General features: G+C 37.7%; 1 protein-coding gene across 1 annotated transcript in view; it reads left to right on the forward strand.

Moving 5' to 3' along the window:
* The window catches only part of LOC115230277 (D-beta-hydroxybutyrate dehydrogenase, mitochondrial), a 29,467-nt gene extending 20,279 nt beyond the window's left edge, over positions 1-9,188 (forward strand). The window contains exons 5-6 of the mRNA XM_029800481.2: positions 6,041-6,173; positions 8,834-9,188. Of these exons, the coding sequence (XP_029656341.2) occupies positions 6,041-6,173; positions 8,834-9,164 (464 nt within the window). The 3' untranslated portion in view covers positions 9,165-9,188. The remainder of the gene's footprint in view (positions 1-6,040; positions 6,174-8,833) is intronic.
* Positions 9,189-11,885: the final 2,697 nt, after the last annotated feature.

Below are 11,885 nucleotides of genomic sequence, written 5' to 3' on the forward strand. Positions count from 1 at the left end.
GGTCACAATGCGCTTCGCATCGTTTGTGAAACGCACTAACTACTAGGCCACAAGCCTTTACACACACACGTGCATGTGTCCTTTATGGATAACAGAAGCAATGTTAAATTATAAATAGCCATCTATGTGTTGTTGTTTTTTATATAAATACATAGTGAAAAAGAAATACTTCAGTATTCGTGCAGATACAATAAACTTTATGGAGATGGATGTTATGTCCGCACGAATACTGCAGTTAATTTACCTTTCATGATCTATTTACATTAAGTTTGATACACAGACTACTGTTTTGATCTAATACAGTTTTTGTTGCCTATAACGAATTTTTACCCCGCCGGGCGGCTGTTTGCAATATCAGTGAATTTTTATTCAGTTTTCCTGTAAATCGGTGATGACAAGTTTCCTATGTACGTAGGAACGTACGTATATTGTGTTTTTAAACATAAAACATCTATTAGACATATTGCCTCCGGACGAATACCGCAATATATCTTTCACTTCCACAAGTGTGTCTTAGAATGTGGAGGGTGAAACACCCACGTTTGAATCAATACCGAGATAAATAGGACATAAGATGGCTTAATATATGTATTGTCGCCGGTTTAAATAGGACATAAAAATGGCTATATATGTATTCTCGCTGATTAGGATACAGTTCCTAGTAAGATATCTTGCTGACTTCACGGGATTGCTTGAGTTCAATATTACAATGCCTGCCATGCTTACAGAAGGCGTAGATTCGATTCCCTTCGACCTTTCTACTCAATATTTACACGCTGTTAATTTGTAGTTTATACATGCTTCGAGATTAAGCGTTCCAAAAAACGAATAATGTGCAGATATATTAAAAGTTATATATGTCTATATATTATATATCACTGCTTTTATGTCAACTTTATATAGAAACAATTTAGTCCCTCGACTATCGTGGGTGTTACGTCCTAAAACCCCCGCGATAGGTGAAAATCCGCGAAGTAGAAACAGTACTGCACTATATATATATATATATATAATTAATTATTCGTTATATTTCATTTTCCTTCCGTTAAATGTAATGTTATTTCTAGTTGGAAACATCGTTTCTGTGGCTATACTATCGGAGCTATTTTTAGCACTAGAGCTATCCACATAGTGGTAACTCTCTAATAATTTATGTATAAATTTGTATTTTCTCCCTAGTTTTTTGTGCTAAGCCACTCAGTGTTAAATTAATGGTATTATTAAATTAATATCAATTTTTCACCTTCATTGATATATATATATATATATATATATATTATTATTATTATTATTATTATTATTATTATCATTTTTATAATTTGTTTCTATTTATTTTATTATAAATGCAAAACAACACCACGGAGGAATCAGCGTATGCTTAAAATAATAAACTGAGATAAGTGAACTGCGATATGGTGAAGGATTGCTGTACATATCTATATTTATCTACATCTATCTACCTGTCCATTTATGTGTGTGTGTGTATGTGCATGTATATGTATATGTGTGTATGTATGTATGTATGTATGTATGTATGTATGTATGTATGTATGTATGTATGCAAGTATGTATGTATGTATGTATTTGTGTGTGTGAGAGAGTGTGTGTATGTGTGTATGTATTATCGTTTTCAGAGAAATGGAAAACGTGATTATTTACATCTAAACACATTTTTTTTTTCCAGTCAATGTCAAAATTTAGGCTTCTTTCCGAATAATGGGCGCAGAATATTATTTTAAAGTCCGCCCATTTACTTGATTTTTTTTTTTTCAATCAGAGATAAATTTCGAATAGGAGAATGAAAACATACACCTATGTGCTAAAACTACTCGGTTGCACAACCACAGCTACGAACACAAAGGAACCTCGAAACTAGTTCTTTTCTTATGTAAACACAATTTCGGTATTGTTTCAAACGTGGGTGTTTCATACTCCACATTCTAAGAAACACTTATGGAAGTAAAAGTTATATATTAGCACAGATGTGCCTGAGTAGCTAGGAATTGTTTCCCAGGCATGTGCTACTGCTCGGAACATTGGGCAACTGTCTTTTAGTATAGCTCAGGGCCGAGCAAATCTGAGTGGATTTGGTAAACGGAAACTGAAAGAAACCCGTCGTATATATATGTATATATACATAATTAGGAAATGAAAAAAATATAGATTAACCTGAACATCGATTGAACCGCATTTTAAAGCTTGTTTATTGATACAATGCAAGACATAACAAAGCTAACAGCCGTTTCTAATCGGATACTGATAATATATACGGATATTTTATCCCTTAGTCGGTTACTACAACCGCTAAGTCACTCTTCTCTCTCTCTCTCTGCCTCTAATATATATATATATATATATATAATATATATATATATATATATATTACACAAGTTACTCTTCTCTCTCTAATATATATATATATATATATTACAAAAGCTACTCTTCTCTCTCTCTCTCTCTCTTTCTCTCTCTCTCTTTCTCTCTCTCTCTTTCTCTCTCTCTCTCTCTCTCTCTCAAGCTTGATTGAATGTAAAGAGCCCCAACCCAACTACCAGTCTCACTGAAAATAGGCAAGGGACCAACAGAAATCGGGCAAACGAACGGAATTTAACATACTATCTCAGCTAAAAAGCCGTAAACTGAGGTTACAGATATACCTGGGTCATGATAATAATTATTTGCAGAGTTATGATATAGCAAAACAAGAAGTTGGAAACATTTTTTGGTATCAGTTATTCACGACTACACTTGATTCATTTTCAAATAGGAATCCCAATATTGTATGTGTAAGATAAACATATCAGAAACTTCCTGTTAGGAATCCTTCTGACTGAGAATCAAAAAATATTCTTTGAAATTCTTCAGACCTGAGAACCAAAGAATATTATTTGATTCTCTGTCTGAAGAATTTATTCTTTTACTGGTTTCATTCATTTGACTGAGGCCGTGCTGGGGCACCACCTATAGTCGAACGAATCGACCTCAGGACTTATTCTCTGTAAGCCTAGTGCTTACTTTATCGGTCTGTTTTGCCTAACCGCTAAGTTACGGAGACGTAAACATACCAACATCGGTTATCAAGCGATGGTGGTGATACAAACACAGACACACGCATACATACATACATACATACATACATACATACATACATACATACATACATACATACATACATGCATACATACATACATACATACATACATACATACATGCATACATACATACATGGGCTTCATTCAGTTCCCGTCTACCAGATCCACTCACAAGGCTTTCGAGTCTATAGTAGAAGACGCATACCGAAGGTACGTCGCGATGGGATTGAACCCTGAACGATGGGAAGCAAGCTTCTTACCACACAGCCAGGCCTGCACCTAAATGTAGATTCCGCAAGCGAAAAGGAACAAAGTAGAAATGCTGAGTAACAGACTCTTGCCTCACAGCATAGAGAAAGCACAATACAAACAAATCACTTTAGCAATACGTAAGTCATTTTTCAAGACGTTAAAGTATCGAAATGTTGATGATATATGGATTTCAGCAAATTATTATTCTAAAAAAAAAAGAGTATAAATGCATTCTAAGAAATTGTGAAAATAAATATGAATTCATTGAAAAATGTAGAATACGATCGTTCTTCTATTTTTTTTTTTAATCCTCATGTTTGAAAGAAAAGTTGTTACCAATAGATGCATGGTATTGTAAAACTTCCTGCAAGACCGGTTTACTGTTACCTGAATGATTTAATGTTATTTAAAACTCTTAATACTTATTCAAGAATGTTTAAGTATCCTTGGAAACAGCACGATTTTTAATTTTTCTTAGGGGTGGGCAAAAAATAGTGATTAAAGAGTAATGTTTTGTTGGTGTAATGTTTTATCAGTGAGCTAGCAGAATCGTTAGCCCGACGGGAAAATTACTCAGCCGTATTTCGTCCGTCTTTACGTTCTGCGTTCAAATTCCCCCGAGGCCGACTTAGCCTTTCATCTTCTTGGTATCGATAAAATGAGTAATCGACTTACAACCTATATTGCTGGTCATTTACCAAAATTTAAAACTAGTATTCTGTTTGAGAGTATAGGGAATTTTGTTGATTCCCGATATTATTATGCTATGAGAGAGTATAGTTGTACAGTAAAATCGTCTACTTTCTTGAAGTTCAAACAACGTGGCACTCCGTCGGTTACGAAGACGACGGTTCAAGTTGATCCGATCAACAGAACAGCCTGCTCGTTAAATTAACGTGCAAGTGGCTGAGCACTCCACAGACACGTGGACCATTAACATAGTTTTCGGGGAGATTCAGCGTAACACAGAGTGTGACGAAACAGGCTGAAATAATGTAGTTTTGATTTCACGTTGATAATATCACTTTAGGAATGCTAGCTACGTTGCGCAATCCTATTTTCTGTTGCACCTGAGACGCAATCATTTGTATATAGTAAGATATCTTGCTGACATAAATATTTCTTCTTTTAATTCCAAGTGTATTTAAATGTTTCCCAGTATGTATTGAGGAAAATAATTCAATCGAAAAACCTGTGACTTCACCAAACGAATAGCTCTGTTCACTATCCAATACGTAAAAACAACTATAAAAATCATACAATAACATGCAGACACATATACTTCCCAGAATACCGTCATAACAATACCATGCACATATTTTCCATATAAAACTCATCTCTTTCAAAGCAGTCAGTGTTCCGCCAGTCGGTGTCACATAACACATATCCACACAATATACGTAAGCAATATAGACATTCACACAATGATCACATTAAGAAACTTGAGCACACATACAAACACACACATCCACACACACACACACACTCTCACTTTAGCTTAAATATATTTCTTTATTGCCCACAAGGGGCTAAACATAGAGAGGACAAACAAGGACAGACAAAGGGATTAAGTCGATTACATCGACTCCAGTGCGAAACTGGTACTTTATTTATCGACTATGAAAGGATGAAAGGCAAAGTTGACCTCGGCGGAATTTGAACTCAAAACGTAACGACAGACGAAATGCCGCTAAGCATTTCGCCCGGTGTGCTAACGTTTCTGCCAGCTCGCCGCCTTAAATAGCGTGCACAGACAATCATACAAATTAGGCATATAGTTATCTCCCTTATTGCTCTTGTGTGCATATTTCCAACGTGACTTCCTGAAAACTATCTTTCCACCTTCAGTTTTTCCTTTGTCATTTTTCTTTCTTTTCTTTAATATTCTTTTCTCTCACTCTGTTCTCCGAAGAAAAGTTTGCTTAAAACGTCAAAATCCTTTAAATTTCCGTTTCCTGAGTCTCTCCCGTAGTTACCAGTCGTTCTTTTCACCCCGTTTTTCGTCTTATTTCCTCAAGGTCAATGTTCCATCTGTATCCCAATGCTCACATTTGTATTCACGCAGATGCTGCTTTCTTTCCTATTTCATGTTGCACTGGATTCCCATAAGTGGGCTGGTTACACCCCTTAGGATAGCACTGTAGGATAGGTATGAGAGGCCAAATCTGGCCGATTTGAACATAAAACATGCAAACTCTTTGAGGCACATATAACCTGCTTGAATGCTAAATGGTTAAATAATCTTTCTTTAATAGAGTACCTCATCTGAAAGTGCCAAAATCTCAGAAATAACTGATGGTATACGCAATATACGCAGTATAGGGCGGCGAGCTGGTAGAAACGTTAGCACGCCGGGCGAAATGCGTAGCCGTATTTCGTCTGCCGTTACGTTCTGAGTTCAAATTCCGCCGAGGTCGACTTTGCCTTTCATCCTTTCGGAGTCGATAAATTAAGTACCAGTTAAGCACTGGGGTCGATGTAATCGACTTAATCTGTTTGTCTGTCCTTGTTTGTCTTCTCTGTTTAACCCCTTGTGGGTAGTAACGAAATAGGTATACACAATATTGAAGTTCATAATATTTGATATAAACATCAATACTGTGTAGTTAATTTTGATTTATCATAAATAAATTTCATTATCTATAAACACATTAATTTTCATTTTCTTCCTCTATTTTTTTTTTTTTCACATGCAGGTCGATATACAATCCCGGCATTCTCTGCATACTCCATGTCAAAAGTAGCTTGCATTGCGTTTTCTGACGGCCTCCGGCAAGAGATGAGCAAGTTTGGAATCAAAGTTATTACTGTTGAACCTGGACTTTACAAGTAAATATACACATATTACGTTTTCTTTTCTTCTATCTCTCTCTCTTTCCCTCCCGTCTTGCTCTCGCTCTCGCTCTCTCTGTTTCGTATACACACAGTAGTGTGTGTGTGTGCGTGTATATATACACGCGTGTTTGTGTATGTATGTATAGATGTATGCATATGTGTATGTATGCGTGTATGTATGCTTTTGACATGTTATTGCATTTGTTACAGTAAACTGATGAGGTTAAGTGCCAGATTTCATAACGTTTCTACAACTCTTATATGATTATTACGGCATTTTGATGAAACACGCGTATGTTCTCTAAAGTATTGAATACCATACCTTTGGCGATTTTTTTCCTCCGTCTTCCTTTTCTATTGGAACATTCCTCTGTCTCCTGTTTCTGAAGAAGAACATTGTTCGAAACGTAAAACTACCTTTCATTCCTTCCCCGAGCGTCTGCTAATACTTTGCATGTACCACGTCCTCACGTTGTTGTTTTTTTTCTTGTGTCTGTTCTTCGTTTTTTTATTTACTGTGTGTGTGTGTGTGTGTGTGTGTGTGTGTGTGTCTGTGTGTGTGTGTGTGTGTGCGTGTGTGTGTGTGCATATCAATGTTTGCGTGAAAATCATATTTAGAGAAAACCAGTTTAATATTAATCTGAGGGATTACGAAATATTTTTCCTGGACGAGTAACATTTTTTTTTACTAGGAAAAGATTGACAGTGACGTGTGATATATGACGGCGAGCAAACTAAAAACTTCGAATCATTAACGAACTTTGCTCTTCCTTATATATATATATATATATATATATATATATATATATATATATATATATAAATTCACGAAGTAAATGGAAGATTGATTCGTAGCTAAATCCATCTTCCGTTTCCTTCATCAGTTATAAACTCAACAAACACTGCGAATTTCCTGACGTAGATCCAGTGAAAATTATATTGTAACTCTGGATGACATCTGGTTGCCCAATAGTAGACATATACTCAAAGACCAACTAGTCACACACACACACACACAAATAAATTTAATCATCTACCTTACACGTGAACAAAAGATTCAAGCCCTCCTTAAAACTCCTCTCTCATGATAATCGAAGAGTGTTATGTAGTATTTAAGTCTATTTGTATAAAACGCAACACGTCCCGCTCAGACTAACCCAATGTATGAAATATATAATTCATAAAGGGCAGTGAGCTGGCAGAAGCGTTAGCACGCCGGGCGAAATGCTTAGCGGTATTTCGTCTACCGTTACGTTCTGGGTTCAAATTTCGCCGAGGTCGACTTTTCCTTTCATCCTTTCGGGGTCGATAAATTAAGTACTAGTTACGCACTGGGGTCGATGTAATCGACTTAATCTGTTTGTCTGTCCTTGTTCGTCCCTCTGTGTTTAGCCCCTTGTGGGTAATAAAGAAATAGGTATTTCGTCTGCCGTTACGGTCTGAGTTCAAATTCCGCCGACGTCGACTTTGCTTTTCATCCTTTCGGTGTCGATTAAATAAGTACCAGTTACGCACTGGAGTCGATATAATCGACTTAATCCGTTTGTCTGTCGTTGTTTGTCCTCTCTGTGTTTAGCCCCTTGTGGGTAGTAAAGAAATAAGTATTTCGTCTGCCGCTACGTTCTGAGTTCAAATTCTGCCGAGGTCGACTTTGCCTTTCATCCTTTCGGGGTCGATTAAATAAGTACCAGTTACGCACTGGTGTCAATGTAATCGACTTAATCTCTTTGTCTGTCCTTGTTTGTCCCCTCTATGTTTAGCCCCTTGTGGGCAATAAATAAGTAAATATATAATTCATAATTTATATTAGCATCTGTTAGCATTATTAGTAAAAATACCGCATAGAGATTAATTACAAAGTTCCTTGTCGTGTACGCGTGCGTCGTGCGCACACGTGTGTGTGTTATATGTGTACATATGTCGAATGAACAATGGAGGCAGTAATTTTTCCTTTATCAGGAAACCATTGCTTTCGACATGTACTAACTGACCTTGAAAAGAAATATTTTCTATTCTATCTTTGGCCTTGAATAGTCTTTCTTCCGTTCAGTCCCACTAACACACACACACACACACACACACACACACATACACACACACATACACACACACGAACGTAATTTTTTGTATTTGTTTTGCAAGATTCTTGAACCGAAAACATCTTTTGAAGCAGACGTTTTAGTACACTGGAAGTGGCATTTTTATCTTTGTATTGCCCTAAGTATTTATTTCGTGTGGCCAGTAAAGAATGCATTGTTGTTGTTGCTGCTACTGTTGCTGCTACTGCTGCTGCTGCTGTTGTTGTTGTTAAGGCCGTGAGCTGTCACAATCGTTAGCACACCGGGCAAAATGCTTATCAGCATTGCCTCCGACTTTACTCCTTTTGAGTATTGGAGTTGGTGTAATAGACTTCCCACCACCCATTGAACTTGCTGGCCTTGAGCCAAATTTGAAATTGTTGTTGTTGTTGCAACAATCTTGCCTGTGATTTTATTAGGTTCTTTGATTGGCTCTAGGAGAAAGTTCTGTATCAGGGCGTATGCTTTATTGACGGAACGACCCTCCAAAAGACGCCCAAACATGTATATATATATATAAATATGTATGCATGAATGTCTGTATATATCAGTGATGTTATTTTCTTGTTTTTGTAGAACACCAATTGCGACCAATGTGAGTAGCGACACTGAGAGACGATGGGCCAGCACTCCTACGGACATCAAAGAGGTTTACGGCGAGGAGTACTTCAAAGAATTCATGACAGTTATCAACTCCCAGATGAAGCGGGCACGTGAAAATGTGAAGGAGGTTGTCGATTTGATGGTACATGCTGTCACTTCTTCAAATCCGAAAGTTCGTTATGTACCATACTGGGTTACCAACGTGCGTTCGACAATTCTCATGTATCTGCCCAGTGTTCTTCGGGACAAGTTATTTCGATCGTATTCTGTGCGATGTGAACCCAAGTGCATGCACAAAGACTAAGCATAAAACCACATAGAGACAGCACCATCATCACCATTTGTGTTTTCATTTTGTACCATTAACTCTTGTAACGTACATAACTACAATGCTGCCAATAAATACGACCAATTACATCAACAGCAAAAACGGTGGAGGCGCAATGGCCCAGTGGTTAGGGCAGCGAACTCGCGGTTGTAGGATCGCGGTTTCGATTCCCAACCGGGCGTTGTGTGTGTTTATTGAGCGAAAACACCTAAAGCTCCACGAGGCTCCGGCAGGGGGTGGTGGCGACCCCTGTTGTACTCTGTCGCTCCAACTTTCTCTCACTCTTTCTTCCTGTTTCTTGTCCCCGACTTCCTACGCAACCGCTGAGCCTGGATGCGCATTCATCCATCCGTCGATGCTCTCGGTGTCGAGGGTTGACCTGCTTTCTCTTCTGCGGGTCTTACGAATAGCAAAGGACCACGTTTCGGACTTCTCCCACTGGGATGAAGACCGCTTCGCTCAACAAACAAACAAACAAGCAAACAGCAAACATAACACTAACAAGGTGATCACAGCGTTTCTTAAACCGACAGATGCCTCATCATGTATGACATCATCAACAACTACGAAGGTGGGCTTAAAAGTTCATAGGCTGACCACGATGCAGTGGTCGAACTTGACCAAATGGGTTTTATTTTTCGACATAGTCTCCCCCGCGGTCCATACACTTCTTCCATCAGTGTTGCAGCGCTTGGATTCCCATAGTATGGAAGCTCTCATCCTGACCCTCAAAAAAGTCCTCAAGAACAGATTTGACCTCATCATCGGTCCGATACTGCTTCCCAGCCAAGTGCTTTTTCCATGTTGGGGAACAGAAAATAATTAGGTGGTGCCAAATCAGGAGAATATGGAGAATGATCAAAGCTACAGTCGTGCACAGCAGCCATTGCAACCACAGACTCGTGTGCGCACAGACTTGATAACACCACAGTGCCAAATTACATCCATTTTCTCGAAATGACTCTAGTACCACTTTTCCAAGTCCTCAATTCTGTATCCAATGTGGGTTTATCTGGAAAGAAAACTATGCAGTTAGCATCAGTAAAAGTTAAATTTAATGCATACCAAGTTCAATTACTGTATGATAACTCTTTCTTAGTCAGCCTATGACCTTTTCAGCCCACCCTCGTATACTAATATTGATAAAACAACACGATCAAGGGTTTAGTTTGTCGCTCGTTATTTACTAAAGTGGAACAAGGTAATTATAGTGAAACCCATTTGTGACCACCACAACGACAAATAACATGAACGTCATCAGAAAATTAACAAATATACTAAATGGAGAAACAGCTTCTAAATGAACGAAAATTAGCCAAAAGAAATTGGACTCAAACACCAAATAATCAACTAACAATTAAACAAATAATTAACAATACCGAAGGAACAAAACTGCTTTGAACATAAATATCAATTAAAAACAATACACTATCACCAAAACAATCATCATCATCATCTTCATCATCATCATTATCATCATCATCGTCATGAATAAATGAGGACCATTGCATCATCAGTAACATCCGTCGCGAAAAATTATATTTTTATCATCAGTGTAATCAACATGAAGCTCATCATCATCATCATCTTCATTATGAACAGCAACAACAACAACAACAATAACACCAGCAGCAGCAGCATAGCTATCGACATAAGCAATTTCATCATCACTATCATCGTTATCGGATCAATGTGGATGGTGCTTTGTCATAATCGTGGCATCATAAGTGCAGGAAAGAAATTTGCTTAGAGGGTGCTTAGAGTTTTTTTTCTCAAGGATGTTCAAAATGTTTTCATTGTCCCCTACACCCGAAAGATTTTCGGGGTGTATTCTCGCAACCCCTGCGCCGCCTGTTGCTGAGCCTATGTGCAGGTTCCACAAATACGTTTCAACACAGAGCGCTTAGTTGCCCCGCAGGACACGACCGCAACATACATTCACACTAGTGTTTAGGGCCCATACATGCAAACACGTGCAGATATACTGGTGTTTGTCTGTTTGCGCTTGCTTGTGTGTGTGTGTGTGTGTGTGTATGTATGTATTTTACTTGGCTTGGTCATTGGACTGCGGCCATGATGGGGCCTCTTCTTGAATGGTTTTAGTGGAACTTATCAAACTCAGCACTTAATTTTCAAGTCTAGTACTTGTATCGTTTCTCAAGCCAAAATGCTAAATAACAGGAGCGCAAAGATATATACACACATATATACATATATCTCTACATAGACAGTCTTCAACTTTGTTTCCCAGTTTCTGTCTACCAGATTCCCTGACCAGACATTGGTCCGCTTATATATATATACACCGGAATAAGCACATAAATGTGAAACAAGGTAGAAAAAAGAGTACTCAAATACCAGAGGTAGAGTAACATACTTTATTTAAAAGCATCAGAAATATAACAAAACCTGTTACTCAGAGTTTCACGTTCCCGTTCGTCGGACAGTTTTATTTTAACAAAACTGTCCAATTAATGCGAACGTGAAACTCTGAGTAACAAGTTTTGTTATATTTCTGATGCTTTTAAATAAAGTATGTTACTCTACCTCTGGTATTTGAGTACTCTTTTTTCCACCTTGTTTCACATTTATGAGCTTACACCGGTGTAACCCGCTCCTTTCTTAGAAAAGTTCGAGCGACTCTATAAAAGTAGAAAGAAGAAATATATATATATATATATATGTGTGTGTGTGTGT

The sequence above is a fragment of the Octopus sinensis genome, unplaced genomic scaffold, assembly GCF_006345805.1.
Source record: "Octopus sinensis unplaced genomic scaffold, ASM634580v1 Contig15172, whole genome shotgun sequence".
NCBI lineage: Eukaryota > Metazoa > Mollusca > Cephalopoda > Octopoda > Octopodidae > Octopus > Octopus sinensis.